General features: G+C 50.0%; 1 protein-coding gene across 10 annotated transcripts in view; it reads right to left on the bottom strand.

Annotated features, from left to right (window-relative positions):
- Positions 1–22,535, bottom strand: part of MSI2 (musashi RNA binding protein 2) — a 201,090-nt gene that overhangs the window by 62,771 nt on the left and 115,784 nt on the right. For all 10 annotated transcript variants that reach the window (XR_015807873.1, XR_015807875.1, XR_015807874.1 and 7 more), the window contains exon 7: positions 17,918–17,966. Coding sequence is in view for 6 of the 10 variants with exons in the window: in XM_088176836.1 (XP_088032962.1) it covers positions 17,918–17,966 (49 nt within the window). In the remaining 4 variants the exon portion in view is untranslated. The remainder of the gene's footprint in view (positions 1–17,917; positions 17,967–22,535) is intronic.

The following is a 22,535-nucleotide window of genomic DNA, read 5'->3' as shown; positions in this document are numbered from 1 at the left end:
ATGGATGGATGGATGGATGGATGGATGGATGGATGGATGGATGGATGGATGGATGGATGGATGCAGGGATGATGGAGGGATGGATGGCTCCTGCCAAAGCTCCCCCAGAAGCACAGCCACGCTGCTCTGTCATCTGCCACCTCCAGAGGTGACCTTCTCCAGGGCTCCTTCCTGTTCCAATCCATCCCAGCCCGATTCCCAGGTGCACAGGCCTGGCAAAGCTTTATTAAAGTTCCCTCTCCTCCCTGTGTTTTGGTGACATTGTTTTATGGATTTCCCCCCCCCCGCTCAACCTTTGTTCAAACCATCGGGGAAAACGCTGAAATCTTTATCCTCAAAAACAAAAGCGCCAGGAGCAGCAGTCACAGGCAGAGGGAATGGGAACTAATTACACACCCTGAGCATTCCCTGGGGTGTTCCCATAGTGCCCAGGCCTCAGCCCCATGCCTGGGCTCATCCCCAAAACGCGGCCAAAGCCCACGGCCCCAGCACGGAGTGGATCCAGCAGAGCTCCTGAGCCGGGCTGGAACTGGGAACGAGTGGGGCAGGCTGGGGGGAGGCATTCCATGAGAATCCCCTTGGCCTGCCTGCTTTCAGAGCAGACAAAGAGCTCTCCGTGGAGCAGCAGTGTTTGTGTGATGACCTTTTCCCGTGGTCCCTGCGGGCTGTGCACAACAAAGCTGAGCCAGAGTCTCGCCCAGCCCTGGGCAGCTCCATCACTGTGCTGCAGTTCAGGAGTCACCTCAGGGTTTTGGGGGGTTTGGGCATTATTTTGGCATTATTTTGCTGGGATAGTCAGCAGTGTTGTTGACTAGAAACCCTCCAGGGCTCAGCCTGATGCCCTGTCCCAGCCTCAGCTGCCTCCAGGCACCAGCTCAGCGTGGTTGTGGCACTCTGAGCTTCTCAGTGCCACTCTCAGACTCTGAGACTGGTTCAAATCCCATTTTGTAAAAGGTAAAGCAACCTACAGGGATCTGTGCACTCCCAGGGAGTAGGAACTGCTCGTGATGCAGCCCAAGCACAGAGAAATGCCCCAGCCAGGCTTCCTGCAGACAATTCCCCTCAGCAGATTTCCACCTGCTCAGGGATTTACTGGGTCAGAGCAGGGCACTGCCAGGACAAGGCTCCTTTGGACCAAGTCCTGCTTGGTTCAAGCTCCTGGGCTGCAGCTGCCATCAAAGTCAGAGAATCCCATCCCCAAAGTCTCCTCCATGAACCTACACTTGTATTTATTTAACTGGAGAGAGGACAAAGGAAACTTCTGGGGCACATATGAAACCTGTCTGTCTTGCCAAAAGATCTGGCATTTCCTAGAAGATTATTCAGTGGCAAGAGAGAGGTGGGGAGCCCCAGAGGAGCCATCCCCGTTCTGGTCCACAGTGGAGGGCAAGAGTCAAAAGGACCCCACCTCATACACAACCTGAGGAAAATTCCTGCTTGACAGGACATCCCCCCCCGACCCAGAACGGCTCCATTCACCCTGTGTGTAAAGCATTTGGGTGCAAGGACCTCCAGCAACTCTGGAAGGAGAAAAGAAAACCCAACAAACTCGAGCTCAGCACAAACCCTCAGTGCCAGTCACCGGGAGCAGGCTATTTATAGCTGAGGATCATTAACTGTATTAAAAAAGTTTGATGTTCTCTAACAATCTGTGTCATTTTGAAGCGCTGGCCTTCCCCCTGTCGCTGGCTGATAAGTGGAGCAGTGGTGCTGAATAGAGGTAATTATACACCAGTTCAATAGGCTGAGCCCCACACCGAATGTGAGCGTGTCCTTTCCCCAGGGCTCTCATTTCAATATTATTCCAGCTCCCACAGCCAACCACAGGAAGAACACTGCGATGGATACTCTCATAAAACTGCATAATTATGAATAATGCTTTGGTTTTTGACAAAATAAATCACCACACACTAAAAAAGTGCTTATTCCAACCTAGTGCTGGAAGAGATTAAAATGCCGAGTGAAGCGAGGCATCCCACTCCTGGAACACCAATGCTTTCTGTATTTATCTGTTTCTGCTGGCCACAGTGGCTACCTGGCTGTGGGCCACGGGCAGGGCTGGCAGGATCACAGCAGCCCTGGGCACAGCACCTGGAGCAGAGGTGCTGAGAGCCCTGGGGAACAGCAGCTCCTGCTACCACCCCCTTATCAGCAGGCTACCCCAGCCCTGGCACACTTGGTTCTCATCCAGCTCCAAGTTTATCAGAGCTTGTGAGAAATGTACGGGCCAGGAAGCCCAGAAAACGTGGGGCTGATTGTTATCAGCAGGGATAGAAAGCCCTTGTGATATGGCACATGCAACATTTGGCTTGAAAGGCTTCATGTTTTGATCTGCCTCACGAGGTCATTGTGGTTTCAGCCTGACACCCGCCTGACACCTCGTTCCATCCATCTACCCTAGGATGGGTCATTTATCCTCTGCCCCAGAGTGCAAAGGGACTGGGAAATAAATAATGAAATAATGAAATAATGCAGCCCCCCAGAGGTACCTGCATGGCCACTGCTCCGGCCAGGGGTGCTCGTGGCAAATGCCAAAATCAGATCAGCAGTGTGAGCCAGGAAATTGGTTTGGAAGCAGCTGCTGGCTCTTCTGGTTATTTCAACACTCACCAACCCCAGCTGATGCCAGAGCCCACCTCATCCCATCAGGCACCCCCAGGCTGGGCAATCAAGGGCTGGGCCAGGGCAAAGCAGGGGATTCCTGGCAGGACCCCCAGTGTCAGGAGCAGCCCTGAGCCCAGGGTGTGTGGGCTGTTTGCTGCCCCTGGGCTCTCACACAGGATGGACACACCGTGGCCCTGGGGGCAGCCAGGCTGCTCTCCTCGCTGTGGCTTTGAGCTCCTTCCCTTTGAAATCTCAAGGATAAGAGTTCTCCTTGCAAACACTCCACACAGCCCTTGCTTGTCGAGCTGCCATCACAGCAGAGCTCAGGTCACAGCCCCTGCAGCCTGGCACAGCCTCACTCTGCCCTGGGCCCGAGGAGGAGGAGGAGGAGGAGGAGGAAGGAGCAGGGCTGGGAGAAGCAGTGTGCTGGCTCTGCCTGCCCTGCCCGAGTTGGGAAAAGCGCTTTTGATATCACTCAGAGACTTTGCAATCCCCACATCTGCTCTGAGGGGATTTTCCTGACACATTTTTTCCAGGCAGATCCTCCCATCCCTGCTGCCTGTGCAGGGGAAGTTGCCCTGATCCATCCCCGTGGCTCCTGCAGATAAACACGGTGCTTTTTAAAGTTATCTTCTGCCCACAGGAGACACACACCAGAGCAGCCTTTCTGCTGGCCACTGATGGGAACCTTCAATAGATCAGGCACAGAGATATTTCGACGTTTAAAATCAAGTTCAGAAAGACAGGTAGGGAAAGGGAAGAAAACATGTTCGAGGTTTTCTGACATCCTGGTAATTTTCCCATCTTCAATGCAAGAATAAAAGGTTTGGGTGTTTTTTAACTAAAGTCTAGCTTTGAATTCTGTTTTTTTTTTCCTCCCAACAAAGCTTTTCCCTAAAGAAGAGTTAAGTCTAACCAGAAAATGCAGGGAAGTTGCTGTTGCCTCTTTTTTGCAGGTCAGTACCTTCTTCACATGTACCAAATACACCCACCCCAACCCCCTGCCCAGGAGATAACCTGATGCTCAAGGCCAAGGTGAGCAATGCCTGTCCTCAACTAATCAGCAGGTAATTAGCTGGAAGAATTCAGAATGAAGCTGCAGATGAAGAGTAAACCTTCAGCCACTAAATTCCATCCTCAAATAATGAGACTTTATTTTAATTTCACAGTAATAATATTGCCCAGCATCCCCTCCTCTTATTTACCTCCAGGAAGGAACATTAGCATAAAAAACATAATAAAGGATATCCAGCAAGCAGCTTTCACCAGCTCCTGTGTATCACTCATCATTAAATTTGGGAATTAAGCCCTGCTAATGGACACAAACCATCATTTTGAGCGTGCAGGCAGTGTTAATATTTGAATAAGCCAACAACAACAACAAAACAGAGGACTAATACATGCACGGTCATTCTTTCAAGTGGGGAGGATTCAGTTTTCATTTTCACAGAATATTAAACCAAATTTTAATTAGATTATACCAAGCTTCCCTAATAAGTGCTTGCAAGGGGAACTCCATTGGGCAGAGACATGCTCTGCTGTGCAAGAGAAGAACTTGCCAGTTAATCACTGAAGAGCTTTGAGGTGGTTTCCTTGTTTCCTTCATTGTGGCCACCTCACACTTTGCCAAGAGATGTTTAGCAATAACAACTTCTCTGAAACAGCAGAAGTGAGCTTGACTAACAGGAGAGAGATCAGGAGAGAAAAGAGAAGGAACAAAAACCTGTCAATACGTGAAAGACATCCTGTTCCTTGCCAGTGACCCAAAACACCGAGGCTTGGAACTTCAAAACACCTCAAAGGAACATTCCCAGGAACAGCTCGTCCACAGTGGGGCTGGCACTGTCCCCACTGGTCCCTCCTGAGCTCATGGAGCCACTCTCACCCTTGTGCAGTGGAGGAGAACTTAAAACCCAGCCAAGACAAGCAAAGAGGGTTAAGCTGTAGGTGCAGCCCCCCCGATGTAAGGGCACAGTGCTGTGTGGCTGCAGGGCTCAGCAGGGCTGGGCTGGGCTCAGACACCCCCTCCTCACCCTGCCCTCACCCCTCTGTCCCTCTGTCCCTCTGTCCAGCCTGTCCTCAGCTGTTTCTGAAGCCAAAGCTAAGTGGGAACCCGGCCTGTCCCACCTGGCACCAGCTGCTTCCCCCGGGACAGGGTGGGCAGTGCTGGGGCACTGCGGGCTCTGAGCCCCTCCTGCAGCCCCTGGAGCTCCAAAGAGCCGGTTCTGAGCTCCACAGAACGAGTTTCCCCCTCTCCACACTCCAATCACGAGTGTCTCCTCAGCAGGGACCTTGTCACAGCTCCACCGGGGTGCTGTGCCAGGGCCAGGGCGTGCCAGGCTCTGCACGGGATGCAGGATCACTTAATCCCTGCTTCTCCTGACAATGAAGGTGCCTCCACACCCAAACGTCCCCAGCCTGACACTGGAGCTCTCAACTGAGAAATTCTACAGAACTGCCAGCCCACCTGGCCATGAGGACACTGACCCAGCCCTGGGTCCCCTCCCAGCACTCAGCTCAGCATCCCAAAGCACTGGTGCCTCTGCAGCAGCTCAGCAGGACGGGACCCAATGCACGGGACACCCCCAGGTTTCCATGTTTCCCTCTGGTTAAAATGGATGGGACCCAACTCATGGGACAGCCCCAGGTTTCCACGTTTCCCTCTGGTTAAATCAAACACCCCCAGAGCCCGTGTGACACGAGCTTTCCCAGCAGCAGAAGCCACACACGGGACCACAGGTGACTCAGAGGGACCCAGACAGAGCCAGGAGCCACTTTTGGTACTGCTGAACTTGGCCATGGGTGACACAGCACAATATCAGCTCCACACCTTGAGGACAGGCTGCCCTAAATAAAGCAAATAAAGCACACCCCCCTCCATCAGCTGCACTTGTGACCAGTGGCCTTTTTAATATATTTTCCTTCATTTTTTTTTTCCTTTCCACTTTTTACTCAACTGGCCCCCGTGTTTACAGCTCGCTGCAGCACAAATCCTTATTTCATGTCACCCAGTGGCCCAAGCTGTCCCCACTCAGTGTTTCTCCTAGACAAGTTAATAAGATGGAAGGCTCCCCCGAGGCCTCGAGCCAGCCAACATTATCACTTGGAAGCAAGGCAGAAATACTGACACATCGGAAATGACTTCAAGCCTATTAATTACCCTTTCTTCTCTGGCAGATCTTTGAGAGAGAGCTTGACAAATTGAAAGGCAGGAGAGAGCATCCTCCCCGTCCCAGGAGCCCCTACCCACGCCAACAACAGCAAAACACACACTCCCCCCAAAAATTCTTTGTTTTGTTATCAATTAAATCATCAAAAATTAGCTGAGACAGAGGCTGCCTGTCGGTGACAGATCTCCCCTTTCTCTTTGTGCTGCGATTTCCAGAGGCAAGATGCAAGTCACAGAACAAGGAGCACTGGCACAGCTCTCCCCCCCAGCAGGGCACACGGAGAATTCTGCTGCCCTGGAAAACTTTGGAGCTTTCTGGGACTGAATGCCAACGATCTCCATTCATCCCACCCGACCCGTGCTCCTGATGTGCTGTAAAACCCCTGTGAATACCCTTCAGCCCCTCCCTCAAAATGTATTTTCAAATCCTTGCTGGCATAATTGATCCTAATTATTATAAGCATTAGATATTAAATGCATTCCTACACGCAATGTGGCTTCAGCTGTGGGCTTTGAGCAGAGTCTATTGTATAAATAAATGACTGGATTTCTTATTCACGAGCTTCAGATGTGACAGTATTAATTCTGATGCAAAGTAGCCACGCAAGTTGAGATAAAGTCACTACCTGCCACTACGGCTTTATTTTTAAGGTGATTTCCATAATTTCTGGTTCTAAAAAGAATAAATAAAAAAAAAAAAACCAAAAAAACAACTTCCAAAATAACCGGAACAAAAATCTTCAGGCCGTTACCTAGAAAACTATCATTAAATCATTTGTTCCGTTTTTATTAGTATCATTGTAATTAAAGGGAATCATATTTCAAAAACATCTCTTCAACAGCACTTATCAAACCCCATCCCTGCAGCCTATCAATTAGGATTACAATAACCTCGCTCCCTTGTTGCCTTTGCCATTAGCATTTTGATTGAATGGCTGTTGAGAAGTGACTGGTACCAGAAGATTGTGTTCACAAAGTAACGTTTCTTTATTCCCTTCCATTGAAGCTTGTCTAGTTGTCTCCAGTTCCTACTCAAAAGAGACAAGACAGTTCCAAAAGCAGTAATTTTGATGCAGGATTATTTTTTTTTTTTTCCTCCTTCTTCTCAGCGAGGTGAGATAGATTGGGTTAGGCTGGACACAAATGCTATTAAATCACCTACAGCAGATGGGGGGGCTGCTCTTGGCTCTCACCTCGATGCTCTCCAACCCCACAAAGTCCACAAAGGGGCCAGGGCAGGAATGGCCACGTCCCCAACACCTGGGGCACACCCAGCAACCTCTGCAAACACCCCTTCAGGAGACTCAATAAATAACAATAATAACTTATAATGCCTGAACTACTTGGGCAAGTTTTTGGCTACGTTTATTGCTAACAGCATTGAATGTGAAAGGCAACAATTGACCAGCCAAGCCCTGGCACTTTGGGAATGCAAGGGGGAGAGAGAGGAGCCCTCCTGCCATAATAACAGCACTAACGAAGGACAGAGCAGCAACAAATGTCATCAGGAGGGGGATGGATGAATTCCACCACTGCCATGAATTACAACAACCCAGAGTTCATTAAATCTACCACATTAAAATAAAAATGACCTGCCACGTCAGACAGTTCTATTTACTGATATTCCCACTGCTGATGCCTCCCCTGATAAATGACATTCCGTGGCACAACCAGCAGTTATCCCAAAACATTTCAATTACTGGGACGTGCTGGAAACTCCAGCAGTGCTGGGTCACCCTCCCAAAACATCACACTGCCAAAGTTCAGTCTGACAGCTTCCAGGGGGAAATAAAGTCACCCCCAGAGGCTCCCCCTGCCCCGGGGTGGTTGTGGGGACGGTCACTGGATTAACAGAGGATTTTAGAAGGGAGGGATGAGATGGGGAATGATTGCTGGCATGGCAGGACAGGACAGGGCTCGGTCCTGCCGTGCTTCCTCCCCTTCCTCAGCCTCCTCCAGCCCAGCCCAGCTCCTTGGGGAGCCTCTCTCCTCTCCTCTCCTCTCTCCTCCAGCAGCTCCTGTCTTTGCTGGCAGGCAGCCAGGAGTGTGTAATGGTGCCAGGTAGCAATTTCATTTTTAAAATGCTCTTATCAAAGATTTAAGGTGAAAGATAAGAAGAGCGCACTACATCATCATAAAGGAAACATTGTATAAGGCATAGTATTTTACAAATCAAAACAGTTATCAAAATGAAAAGGTATGAAATAAAAACAAATGGAGCCTGTGCTGTGGAGAGGAGGGGAGGGAGCTCTGGGTTTGGGGAAATGATCAAATTTCAGGTTTTCTTGACAAGTCTCAAAGCCTGTGAAGAACGGGAGCAGCGACACTTCCACTGTCATTTTAAACCAGAAATAAAATGTCAGGTACATTTACAGAGAGCATATACACACACACTTATTTATATGCCTTTTCATATAAATAGATCTATAAATATAGATACATATTTTTCATACCATTACCCACGGCTGTTGGGTGCTTTTATCAAAGTCATCTGACCTGGAAAGCATCTGTTGTTAATACCACTGTTTTATTATTTATCAAATCCATTTCTTCATAGAATGACTAATTTCATACCCACAGCTGCTCCCATCTTCCCTGTGCAGCTGCTCCTTCCCTGGGCAGCCAGGCAGGTTTGCAGCCCATCCCCAGCTCCCAAACCTTCCAGCTATGGAGCAGGCTCTGTGCCCCTGCCCTGCCAGGGAAGGAGCAGAATGAGGCCAAAGGGCCTGGAGAAAACCTGTGGGATGTCACCACAAGTGGGAAACAAATCCCACACTTCTGTAATCTGATTTTTTTTTGTTTCCCTGCAATTGCACCCAGACAGCACGAAAACAAATATTTTTACCTCTTCATTAGTTTGGGTTTAGGGTGAGGAGGAACAGAGCTGCTAGAACAGGAACAGAAATGGCAAAAGCCAAGCCCTCACCAAGACTTAAAGTGATTTTAGCTCATCTGAACTCCCTGTGAGCTGACAGGGGAATATTTGTTGCCAAAACGAAGCAAATTCTCCTGCCAGGCTTCTCCCTGTGGATCCTGCCCTGATTTCCAGTGCTCTGTGGAACACGTGTGATTCACTGGGACTCCTGCAAGGGGGGTAAGGAGGAACATTTCCATCACCAGGGCATTGCTGTGACTGAAATCAACCTCTCAACTCCCACTGACTTATCCTGGGGCTGGCAATGGTCCCAGTGAGAGGAAATATGGAGAGATGGTTCTGTGGTCCAAGTGTGAGCCACAGACCCAGCCTGGATCCATGCCCAGCGTTCCCATTCCCACATCTGACCTGGGATTCACTGGGACAATGCTGAGCTCCATTCCCTACCCCTGGAAAAGGTTTTTGGAATCACTCAGGGGAGGGTGAGGAGGGTTCAGGGCACTGGATCTGTTCACTCCTGATCTCCCACAGCAGAGAATTCAGGAAGCTCTTAGAACTGGGAAGGTGTTTGAAAATGGGGAGCAATCTGTGAATTACTGCTCTGGCTGAAAGTAGCTTTCTGGTGCAGAAAACACTCAATAAATTAAAAAGATAAAATCCACAACCCAAATGTGCCAACCTGCAGTTTTCTGCAAGAAGCCGTTTTTCAACTTATTCTATCGGATCCAGAGAAAAAAGTGCCAGATGTTCTTACTTCAGCTTATACATACAAAAAACATACAGGATAAGCAAAATCACTCCATGCCAGGACATTTAATCAAACTAATTAAAGAAATCTTCTATTTCCACCCCCCTGACAAGTCCTTGCACAAACAACCCTGGGAGCACAATTGCTGCTCCCCAGGGAGGGACACACACTTGAACATGTTCAGGTACCTGCCCAGGTGCACCTACAGCTTGGATCAGCATCTCCCCCAAATTCCCAACACTTAAATGTCCAGAAACAGAACCAGAGCCAGGGATGTGAGGATGGGGGAGAGCAAGTGGTGGAGCCTGCTCTGCTCAGGGGCAAAAGCTTCGTTACCAGCATTATTATCTGTGTAACCTCTGTTTCTGCTGAATCTCAAGATTTAGGGGATAGGGGATGTGTTATCTGTTTAAACAGATCACCAGGAGGCTTTTACATATGGCAGTGACCTTGAACAACTGAAGGCTTCAGCAGCACTGGGCACAGCACAGTGGGGTGACAAAGCAGCCCCTCTTCTGCAGCCTCCTCCTCACCTTTGCTGCAAGGGCTCCAAAGATTCATTATCAAACCCAGCCAACAGAAAGCACAGGTGTGGTGTGAAAAACAAAAGCTGCCCCTGTGCACGTTGGAGAGGCCTTGCCCAGTCTGCTCCCTGTGATCCCCTGGGAGAAGGAGGCAGCACACCAGGGAGGGAGGGAGGGAGGCAGAGTCTCTCCCTATTTTCATATCACATTTTTGGGCACGCTGCGAGGAGCTGCCTCTTTTCTCAAGGTCAGCAAGCTGATTTTAATTCTGCCTGTTGTATGCAGACTGCCCCTCTATGGAAATGTTGTGTTTTGTTCTCCTCCCGTTTCTGGCCTCTCCTCAATTAACATTTCCAAACAGTCCCACGAGGCTCAGAGAGCTCCCTGCTCATCACTTGGCTCCTACATTGGGGAAGCAAAACGGGCTGAGTTTCATCAGCTGGGTAGATTCACAAACAAGAACTTCTTCGTGGCTTTTAGGGCTTCTTTCTGCTCAGAGATCACCAGGATTTGTGCTAATTTCTCTGTCACTCAGGCTGGCTGCTGGGCAGTGACAGTGAGAAGGCAAACTGAGCTCGTACTCAATGACCTCACTCCTCAAGGCAGCCTCAGCCAGGCACAGACGTGGTGTCTCCAACACCCCCTGCAAGCGTGACAGAACTATGATCATCATCCAGAAAACCTCAGAAATATTTGCACAGCCCTCACTTTATGTTTCCTGAAGAACCTTGCAGAGACCAGAGGGGCTGTGCTGATTTCCTCTGCCCTCTCCAGTACAACTGTGGCTGAGCTGCCTTGTTATTGATGCACTTCAGGACTGAGTGAATGAAGATTTTTCACTTCAAGACCAAGACCATGAATCACAGTTCCACGGGAAGGAAATGTCCTGTTCCTGCTCCTGTTCCTGCTCCTGGTCACCACAGGCACCTGCAAGAGCAGCACTGCCCTCTCCCACCTCTGTGCCTCTGCTTTCCCACCTGAGGCATCAGCCTCAGATCTGCAAAACCATCCTTCACTGCACCCCAGAAAGCTCAGCTGATACCTGAAAAGCTGTGTAAGATCTCCTGTGCACAGGTGCCCCAGAAGATGCTGCATTTCCCCTGACAGCTCTGGCTCTGAGGATCCTTCCAGAGCTGCTCCATCCTGGGGAGGGTGAGCAGGATGAGCCCTTCAGCCACTCCTCGACTTGTGCCAGGGCTGACTGAAAGGATGCTGGATAAATCCGGGTCAGGAGGGTCAGGCTGCACAGGGAATTCAGTGATTTCTTCACCCACCAAGACGAGATGAGTGTACAACCTGACTGTCCTTTACAATGTGCTTTTAAGTTGATTTTTAATGTCAGGTCTCTGATACCAGAGGTTCCAAACTAATTGCTGGGCTGAGTTTGCAGCATTTACTGGAGGTTGGAGGGACTTTTAAAATTAACATTACTACTGCAGTTTGTTTGCTAAACAAGAAAATAAAAACGCCAGCCTCTTTCCTGAGTGCTGCTGCAAGTGGAGCCTCTCCCCTTGCTCAGAGGATGCTCAGACATCCCTTCCTCGGCTGCATCCCAGCCAGGCCAGCTGCTCACTCATCTCCTCCTCTGGATGCAATTCTCATTAGGGGTATAAAATTAAGCAATAAGGTCTGACAGACAGTACAGAGCTGGGCAATTACTGCAAGCCTCAGGTGGCATTATGCAGCGTGAGGCCAGGGGCAGCATCACTGTAAACACCCGAGATGTTCCATAATGGCCTGGAGCCTGATGTGCTGCTCTGAGCCACAGCCCGCAGGGCTGGGGGGCTCCCACCGCCCTCACTGTGTTTGTTTTTACACTTCACAGGTGCCCTGACACAGCAGAGACAGGCACCAGCCAGGAAATTAAAAACACAAGGGGGACGGATCCAAGAATTGGCAGCTTTTCCGTTTTTGTTTTGTGTTTGTTAACACCCAGGTGGGGAGCAGGACAGAGCTGGGTGAGCCTTGGGCATGGCACTGCCCCAGAGCAGCCATCACTCACTGTCCCCACCACCTGAGGGGACAAACTGGTGCCAAATGGGGCAAGTTGGGAAGTGGCCCCCAGCCCTGAGAGCAGAGCTGGTGACACAGAGCAGAGATGTCAGTGCTGCTCTGCAGCCTTGCAGCCATTAATGTGTTTAAAAAATGAATATTTATAAGCGGGGATGTAATATTAAAAACACACACATATAAAATATTAACATGGCACATGTCACTGCTGCAATCCAAACAGGCAGGTGTGACTGATGGTGCTCACTGATAGGTGTGCAAATGGTAAGTAATATTAACTAATGAATCTTTGCAGCCCCCACGTGAAGTTCAGAAGCAAATATTTGCTTAAAAATCCCTGCAACCCCCCCCCGTGTGCAGCTACTGATCCCCTGGAGAAGATGATGAACACTCCTGAGCTCTGTCAGCAAGGGTTAAATCTCTGGGTTGCCAGCACAGGTCCCGGGGATGGATTTCAGGGGAGGGAGTGGAGCCAGCACTTGGTGCAGAACAGGCTCCCTCTCTGGAGTCCCATTTGTGAAGTGATACAGCTGACAGGGGAATAAAAGCTCGTCTCATCTCGGAAAGCAATAACAATAACACTGCCTCCATTTATAGCCTGTGTCACACTTCTCATCCAGAGCCCTTCAAGCACTTTATGTTTTAAAAAAGCATCATTGCCATGTCTGTGGATGCTTTCCCCAAATCTGTGGGTCAAACCTGCAGCAGCAGCTTCTCCCTCAGCCCACAAAAAAAGCACAATCTGAGCTGAGGGAAGGCTCCCTGAGCACTTCTAAGGATACTCAGTGCTATAGCCAGGCTGCTGCCAAGAAAAGCTAAGCTCAAAATGACCAAATTAGGCAATTATTTCTATATATTTTAACTACTCTTTCCTCAAAACTGCCTAGGGATGTATTTTTAAGTGCACATGACCTTGCTTGACTTGAGGGAGATAGTGATAAACAAATAATTGCAGTGACTTAATTATATTTATATCTCATCTATAAAAATGTCAATTATAACTTCAGAGATCAGCTCCAGAACTGGGGTTTTGGCAGCAGGACAGAACACAAAAGGTTATTTTTCTCCTCAGAAAAGCCTCCTCCTTCACAGAGGCACAGCCAGAATCTCTCTAACAGCCTCACTCCTGACTCTCCCAATGAACACAACCACTCTGCCAACTCTTCCACCTGCACGACCACTGCCATGCCCTGAAATCTGCTGGATGGACATGGCACAGACACGAAGCTCAACCCTCACCTTCCCCTGTGCTCTGGGCTGTGCTTTTGGTGGGATGGGGGCACCAACCTTTCAGTCTGAGCTCTGTGGGTTTGATAAACCCCCAGCCTTGGGCACACCAGGGTCCACAGGGCTGTCAGCAGTGTCCTGGTGCTCTCCCTGCAAGGACCTGGGAGCCAAAGGGACGCTCTCAGCCAGCCCCAGCCCCAGCCAGGTGTCACCCAGCCCCAGCCAGGTGTCACCCAGCCCCAGCCTGGCACCCTCCCCACAAGCACAGGGAACAGGGAGAGCCCTGCAAAAGCCCCAGTGACCACAGAGCTCTGCTGCAATCACCATCTGTCCCTGGGGATTTCTAACCCCTAACACACATAGATGCTGTCTGTACCCCACAGACAGCCTGCCTGGCTTTAATTTTGTTTAGTTTTAAGATTAAAGGAGTCCAAATCACGCTCTGTCACCTCCCTCCTCTCTCCACTGCCATCCTTAACTGTGCAAGAGGGTTAATTGAGACGAAAATAACTCTGGGGGCTGGATGGCTTTGAAAAACGTTTAGTATTACACTAATTTCCCACAATTACAGCTTGGGGGATTCACTCACTCAAAAATCTTAGGTTTTTTGTGAATCCAAGACATGGGGCTGTGGTGATGCAGGTCCTGGACAGCTTCTGGAGGGGCTGAAGGCTGCAGGCACCCACAGAACAAGCAGAGGCTGGGCAGGGATCAGCCAGGGCTGGGACCAAGAGATGAGGAACCCCTGCACCCTCTTCTCCTTCTGATCCTCATGCTGGGCTCAGCTCAGGACATTCCACTCCTGCAGCCCTGCACTGATCTAACTGTGCCTTCCTCCCTCCTCCTCCTCCTCCTCCTCCTCTCCCAGCCTTGCTGCAAACAACAAACCCACCCACAAACCCTGCCTGGCTGTGGAGCACAGCCCAAGGGCACGGCCCCCACCCCAGCACATCGAAAAGCTTCCTGGAGCTCCTGTCCATAATGAAGTTAGAAGGACATCATCATCCTGCCAGGCTCCCTCCACCCCCAAAGATCAATAACTAATGCTGAACTCCAGATTTTATCTGCACTTTGCAAGGGTAACAAAATAACACCACCATCTTTTTTTTTTTTTTCCCCCTCCCTTTCTTTCCAATTACTGAATCCTTTCAAGATTGACCCAGTAATTTTCAGCTCTATGAAATTTTAGGCAGTGAAGAAAAGTGACAGAAGTGATCTGCCAGAATGTTGGGAGAACTCTTGTGTGTGGTTTTTAGAAGAGTGCAGGAATACAGTCGTACAGAAAGAGAGGATCACCAACTCTTTCTTTCCAAAACAGAAAAAAAAAAAAAAAAAAAAAGGCACCTAAACAAGCTGACCCAGGGATATTTGTTTATCAAGTGCTGGTTCTTTGTGTGCCCACTGTCACAGCCAGAAGAACCCCTGGAAGGAGACATCCCAGTGATTCTAGGGATTGTCTTGCCTACAGTAGACCAAAAAATAGCCACTCCAATTAAACACAGATTTTGCAGCCTGCCTTTAATATGGCTAAACAGATCAGCATGAAATGCAAGAACTGAGTCTTATTTTCCTTAGAGAACATCCAGGAATAGCTGGACATTAAAATACTCCTGCAGAGGCACAGCATGACTGGCCTGATGGCATTTTTAAGGTTATAGAATCACAGAATCATTAAGGTTGGAAAAGTCCTCCAAGATCAAGTCCACCACAGGCTCCATGCCAGGCACCAAGTTTTATTTTGGGTGGGGTTTTCAAGCCGGGCTGAGCAGTTTTGGAAACTCCTCTTCCCCTGCCTGGTTCAATGCCTGCATTTCCACCGAGCAGTGCTGGGACAGGTGAGCTCCACACCTCCCCAAATAACACACACGTGCCAGAATTATGTCAACAAACCCTCTCCATTTTCTTGCAAGGAAATTTATCTCACCTTCTAGCAGTAGGGAGTGAATTTTTAATCCTTTTCCCTTCCCGTGCCCACAATGATTATTCCAGGCATAGACTAACGACAGCAAACCACAGTGGATATTTTATCTGCCATTTCTCTTTCCCGTGGCTAATTTGAAGATACAGATTGCAACCCACAAGTGGTTTTAAGAATTGCCATTAACACTGTTGCTGCACACTCCCGCATTTTAAACATGCTTCCAACACAATCAGAGTGTCACAATTTGTAAAATCTGGGGTGGTTTTATCGGCAGAACTCACTTCATCACCACAGCCCTGAGCCAGTTCATTAGGCTGATTAGCACTAGCTACCTGCACAGAGCAGGAAAAAAAATGCCACAAAAGGCTGGATAAATTCAAGTGTGAAGATGAAGAGGACTCTTACTCTGCCTTTTGCACTTGATTTTTCCTTCCACCTGTACTTGGCAGGGTGAGCCCCTGAAGCTCAGCCCTCCCTGTGCTTTGGCAGCCCCTGGGAACCAGCCAGGCTCCCTGCTCACAGGAATTCTGGCTAATCCCAGCAACCCAGCAGTGGGTAAGCCTGTTCCCTGGATACAGCCTCCCAAACACAGCTGGCTCTCCTGGGTTCCCCTAGAACTCCTCCTTTCACCAGGAGAGGGACTCCAGCCCATGCTGTCCCCAGAGTTAGTGACAGACCTGGCTGCACAGCCTGGGCAGCACAGGGGAGGCTCTGGGGTGACATCACCTCCACCCACTGGCATCTGGAGCCTGCTTTTGGTCCTTTGGGGCTTTTAGTTCCTCTCCACTTAGATCTCATCCAGGAGCTTACAGTGGGATGTTAATGTGGAGCAAAATGTCATGGCTTGCATGTAGGAAAAACAAGCTATTAAAAGAATTAACCAGTGAAATAAATTCACAGAATTCCCAGGGGGGAAAAAAAGAAAGGATGACCTGTTGCCTCTCATCTTCAACACGAACACACACACACAGTGGGGAAAAAGCCCTTTGTGGAAAATCCAAGAGGTTTCATGGCAACTGAGGTGCCCCCCAGACCTTTACTCCTGGTCAGTCAGTGGAAAGATGTTTTTGGACAAGGAATCCATCCTGCAGGGCTCATTACCCTGCAGGCTCCCTGGCACACTGCTGCAGCCTCCCCTAAGAGCACAGAAATGCTGAAGCAGGGCTGCTAGAGCAGAGCTCAGCACTCACAGAGCTCAGCCACCAAGCCTTGCCTTGGGAAGTGCTTAGAGCAGCACAGAGCCCCCGGCAGGGACAGAGCAGGGGTCACCTTGAGGAACAGCAGACAAGCAGCCACAGCAAGGGCTCCCACAGCCCTGCTCTGCTCCCGGGTCCCTGCAGAGCCTGGCCAGGGCTCCAGGTGTTGGGACCACAGCAGGGACAGGGCTCACTGCAGGCACAGCCAGGTGGGAACCCAGCTCTGGGATCTGGGACATTTCAGCAGATGGGCACTGCCTCCTGCCCTGTGTCACAGGCCAAACCTGCTGAGCACAAGCCTGGCTGGGACCAGAGCCCCCCAGTTCTCCTTGCCCTCAGACCACAGGGCCCCTGTGCCCAGCACCAAAGCTCCACATAGGGCAGCTTTTAAATGCAACAAACAACTGCCAAGATCCTGAATGGAGAGGAATATTTATGGCTCATTTAAGGGTGATTGCGTGGAGAAGGGTGGAAAATTCCCTGGATATAAAAGGAAGTTGTCAGGGGTTGAACTTTTCAACCTCAGTAAGAGCTTTGAAATAGAAGGGCACTGGATGCTCACACACCCTGGCTCGGAAGAGCTGATTCTCCTGAGCAAGCCTCTTGCTCCCTGCTGCTGGACTTTCCAGGGTCCCTGACTTCAGAGAGGAATCAGTGCCTGGGAGGGAGGAATTGCTGTCCCGGAGCTTGCCTGACTCACCCAGCCATCTGCTCACCCGGAGTCTCTGGTTACAGCAAACTCAGAGCAGTGAGCAGCTCTGCTGACCCTGTGTGGACATGGAGGGGAGTGGAGAGGGCTGCCCTCCCACCCTGGATGGGCACAGGCTCCTTCCACCCCCTGGCAGTGTCCCCAAAACACTGAGACCACCAGACCACGCCAGGGGCTGCAGCCACGTGCTGCTTCCCACCCCAAACCAGGGCACAAAATCCATCCCCACCTCCATCTCCACCTCCATCCAGGTATCCAGGGGCCCTGGAGCCTGTCCCCAGGGCAGCTCCTGTGGCTGCTCGCAGCAGTGCAGAGCTGCCAGAGCTCAGGAATGCAGCAGGAATGGGAACAGCTCTCCCCGAGACAGAGCAGCACTGCTCATTCCCACTGAAAGGAAGGGCCCTGACAGAGAAAATCACCCTCAGCTCCTTTTCACAGAGCTGTGCAAGCAATGGTGAAAGCTCATCTTCCTCATGAAATACAGGGGAATTCCTCCTCTGGAGATGCTGCTTGTTCTGAGCAGCCCTCACCTCAGGACTCCAGCACACCTGCAGTCCCAGGACAGGGCTCAGCACCTCCATTTCCTGCTATCTCAGCTTGACTGCATTAATGCCCAGCTTAACTGATGGCAGCCACCTCAGCACAAACCTGCTGCCTCCCCAGCAGCCCCAGCACATCCAGCTCCACGGGATTTACTCTCTCAGGGTCCTTGACAATGCTCCTCCCAAAGAAAGGTCATGAGACTGACCACAAAAGTCACTTGTAACAAGAAAATCCACGTGCATGGGGCATTCCATGCCAACCAGCCCCTCCTCTGCTTCCTGCAGGACAGAGGATTTAGTGCCATGGATTTGGCCACTGGCTCATCTCACTGAATCTGGTTTTTGCTCCCCCGTGCACACAGTGTGAGCTCAGAGCTCCCAGCCCCTCTTACCTCTATGCCTGTTGGTCGTCTTGTCAAACATTAGCATGGCATCCTCTACCTGCAAGACAAAGAGGGGAGAGTTGTGCTTTAACACAGGCTGGCAACTCAGACCCAGCACACCCAGCAGGGAGGGGGGACTCGGGCAGGAGCAGCCTGCAAGGAGCAGAACTCCTTGGCTTTGGCCAGAGGCAGCTCCTCCTTTGGGAAACCTGTTGCTTTCCCCCTCCCTGCCCTGGCTGACATCTGATCCTGAAGGACACAAGAGACCACTGAAAGTGCTGGTCCTGAACAGCCAAATATCTCAGCAGCTCTTCCAGGACACACCAATGCCTGGCCCTGCCCCATCTCCCTTTTGTAGGGAGACCAGCAAGGGCCGAGGGAGGAAGTGTGGATGCAAATCAAGCCCATGACTTCCCCAGATTAGAGTCACTGTCTTGGCTGAGAATTAGGTTAAAAGAGGTATGAGCAGGGTAAAATCTGGTCAGCCAAGAAAGGTATTCAGGGGTTTTCAAAAGGGCTTTTGAAAAGCTGGAGGAAAGAGGGGAGAGGGAGGAGGGAGAAACTTTAATTCGCATCAGGCTCGGCATTTCCACTTCAGAAGAGAGATGACTGATGAAACGTATTGAAGTGCAACCAAATTGCTTTCAACTTTCATTAGGATTTGCATGATTTATTCCACCTCCATTTAATCTGTGCAGCCACACCTAAAATTTTGCACTTACTGCACAAGGATGTAGTGCTGGGGTTGATTTCCCAGCATTATCACACCTTGAGCTGCTGTTCTGAGGCTGCAGCAGCGGGGGCAGGTGGGTCCCTGTGCCACTGGACACGTCCTGGACAAGCTCTGAGATGAAATTACAAACTTGCAATTCCCTGTTGTAAACTCAGGGATGATGAAAACCTGTAACACTGAATGACAGAAGGTGTTGCAGGAAGGGAGAAGAACTTTAAAGAAAAGGTTTTGTCCTCTAAAGGACTCCATTGCTTGTCTGGGGCGTGGCTTTGGAATTTTTTTTTTTTGTTTGTTTGTTTGTTTGTTTGAAGTTTTTGGATTTTTTTTTTCCACCAGTAATTCTTCTGTACTTCCTTGGGCTTGTACTGTGGCTTTCTATAAATCATTTACTTTAGCTAAGTGATTTACAATGCAGTTACATGCTCTCCTCATCTCATACAGTGCCACCAGAGTCCACTTGTCCCCCCACATGCCCTCTCATGCAGCAGACAGACATCAAGCCTATGGCTGTGAAAATATTCTCAGCCCTGGCTGGGAAAAAAGAGTTTGGGAAGGTGGTGAAAACACAAGCTGACCCTTCCTGAAGTTCTGAAATATGTTACAGGAGATTGTAAAAATATACACTGCAGCAAAACTTTACATGACGCCTAAAATTCACCTGAAAAGCCACTCTCTGCTTAAGTCGTTCTCGACTTTTTTTAGTCAAAATGGTTTGCAGAAAGTGCTGGCAATGGCCTGAGACAGTGCAGAACTGCAGGTCTCCTGATACCCATCTTAACTGAGACCTGAAGACGCTGATGCACTGAGAAAGGCAAACTGCATTCAGTTTGTCCTGCTGTCTGTCCTCCCTCCAAGGGGGAAAACTCACCAGGATGAGCAATAGCAGGAGGCAGATAAGGACCAGGCTGCCCTTCACCCTGCACGCTGCTTATCTCTGCTCCAGGGTTATGTTTGCTCAGCAATCTTTATTTTTCATTCTCACAGGTCCTGGCCTCACTGGAACCCAAAATTACACATTGCACCTGCTGCTGCTTCCTGGGGCACTGCAGCTCCCTGCACCAGCCACCCTCTGTCCCTGCTCAATCCCTGCTGCTAAAGGTTTAAAATGGAACTTTTCTCCCTCCAACCCCATCCCAGAGAGCTCCTGGATGTGCAGAGCACAGACCCAGCAGCCCAGGGAGGTCTCCTGTCCCCTGGCCCTATGTGCAGGCTCTCCAGGCTGTCCTGCCAAAGCGACACCTCCTCCTGCAAGGACATTACTGGGGACTTCAAAAATGCTGCTGTGCTGGTTAGGGAGAGAAGAGATGCTCCAGCACGGCCATGTCTCAGCCCTGAGCATCCTGAGCAGCCTCACTGTGCTCCTCCAGGAGCTGCCAGGGCAAGGAGGGGCCGGTCCTGGCACCAGAGCCAGCTCTGGGGCGTGGGGGGCTCAGGGTGCAGCCCCTGGGTCACGCTGGGCTCTGCAGGTCCCTTCCCTTCTCCCACCTGTCCAACCACCACCATCCTCTGGGCGAACACGGCTTTGTGCCATGGGTACCAAGCCGGAATGATGATCTTGGCAGGGATCTTTTTTATGCAAATAAATCCCTATTAGCAGTAACAAGCACGGGCTGCAGGGGCTAATCCAGGAGGGAGGTTTCCTGGGGCCCCAGGAGCACAGGCACTGCCCCCCTCCAACAGCACCGACTGCTGGGATCAGGGCTGGGCAGCAGCTCCCTGGAAAAGGCTCAGCCCTGCCAGCCCCCGTATGAAACCTGCATGGGGGGAGCGTCCCTGCAGCTGAGTTCAGACATGGCCCGAGGATGCCTTGAAGAAAAAATTATCAGTGGGGTGTTCTTTGAGCCAGCTGGTGCCCTTTCAACAATGTCTAATTGGTTATCTTTTCTCTTTCCTAAGGTCAGAACATTTTATCTCCTCTCTGCCCTTTCTGTGCTTACCCCACCCTGCGTTATTTTTTAGGGCAGGCATTGTAGCAGAAGAATAGCCTCTTTCCTCCATAGTCCGGTGACACAATGAGACTTCTTGAAACCTCCTGAATAGATAAAGTGCAGTGGCAAAAGGAAAATTCTATTAACGCTTTGCAAAATAAAACATCTAAGAGCTGGTGAGACAAGCAGGAGAAGAAAATCAATATGGAGAGGGCAGCGCGCTTAGAAAAACTTTTCACCAGTTGCAAAAAGGTGGGTATGGGAGGGAGGGGGGAGAGAAACTTATTAATGCAGAAAACCCATCAATGGTATGGAAATCTGGCAGAACAGCAAGAACTCAAACTAGAAGAATTTGAATATACAAAGGGCTGAATAGAATGAGCAAACCACACTGCCTCACACACACAGCCCGTTTCTCACGGTTCTCTGTGAAGCAAACACAAGCGGCTTGTTCAAGTTTTCATCAAGGAGAAATAAGGGACACAGTCAAGGTAACTGGCAGTAAACCCTGCAGTCAGCAAATTGATCCCTATTTCGGGGGAAGGGGGGAAAAAAAACCCCAACAACCCACAGCAGAAACTCCAGTGCACTCAGGGGCTCTGAGTTAACCCCCTCCTCCTGCAGCCCCTTGCTCTTGTTTTAAAGATGCTCCACTGCAACTTTCCCAGCTCTCAGCCCAAACCATGCAGCTCACACTTTGCATACAAGAGGCGCAAGGAAGGTTTTTCCGGGGTTAGAAGCACGACTGGAAGATGGAATCGCTGCCTGCAAGGCTTGGCCATCGCCCACCAGTGATGGCCCAGCACAGAGGGGGAGGCTGAGCCACCTCCACCCCGGGCACTCAGACACCCGCAGGCAGCACAAAGCCCCAGCCTCTCTCTCCCAGGTGGGGAATGGCTCCACATGGAGGCTTAAAGCACTGATTAATCCCGACTCATTCTGAGCACCGAGCGGGAGTTACAAAATGAACAGTCTCAGGACTTAGGGTGACTAAAAAACAAAAAAAAAAGAAGAAAACAAAGGCTTGCCAGTGAACACTGGTTACAAATGGACACTTAAAGCCCCCAGACTCCTCTGTCCCAGCACAGCCCATCCATACAGCCAATGCAGACCCAGTTTCTTACATAAAGCCTAACTAATGGGCTTCAGTTTATTTAACTTCTTTTTTTTTCCAATCCACTTGGGGCTCTGAGAAAAGGAAGGGCTCTACCACTTCATTACTCACTGCCTGGAAGGAGGAATAGGGGAGAATAGGAGGAAAGAAAAAAAACCTGGAGGAGCCAAAGGCTTTAATAATCCTAACAGTTCCCAGGGTTATTTAAAATATGCCCAACCAGTTCACAAAAGGCTCCACGGAGATAAATGTATTTGATTTTCTTCCACTTTAATGGAGGCATACATTTAAAGCAACAAAACCAGGGTGACCTAAATAAAATGACTATTAATTGTACTCAGAAAGTCTCTGAATTTAATGCAAGTGATCTAGCCCAGCATAAGAACATACAGTATCCTCCAATAATTCCTCCTACTTTCCTCCTTGGGATTTTCAACTCCTCTTTTCCACGAGGCAGCAGGAGCTGACCAGACCCATCATTCCCAGTGAGTGCCCTGTGAGACCCAGCAGTGGCTCCAGAAGAATCTGCAGGGTGGTGCTGCACAAACTGGAGCACCACTGCACACCTCCATGTTCTGCTTCTTCCACTTGAGTCAAAGTTACTCACTGAGCAAAACTTCCACAATGAAACCACCATAACTACTGAGGGGACACACAGCAGCCTTTATGCCTCCTTAGCCAGCCCAGAAGGCTTTTCCTGATCCCAACCCTGAGTTTCCAACACATCCAGAGCAGGCTGAGGTGTTCCTGTGCTCCCTGGGGTGGAGGGGTTGCTTTCCACAGACCTGGCACTGTGTTACCCATCCCTGCAAGGTCAAGAAGAATTAGGGCAGACAAATGGCATGACACCTG

The sequence above is a fragment of the Sturnus vulgaris genome, chromosome 21, assembly GCF_052056855.1.
Source record: "Sturnus vulgaris isolate bStuVul1 chromosome 21, bStuVul1.hap1, whole genome shotgun sequence".
NCBI classification, from domain to species: domain Eukaryota; kingdom Metazoa; phylum Chordata; class Aves; order Passeriformes; family Sturnidae; genus Sturnus; species Sturnus vulgaris.
Note: the sequence above shows the minus strand (reverse complement) of the source record. Positions and strands in the feature narration are given on the sequence as shown.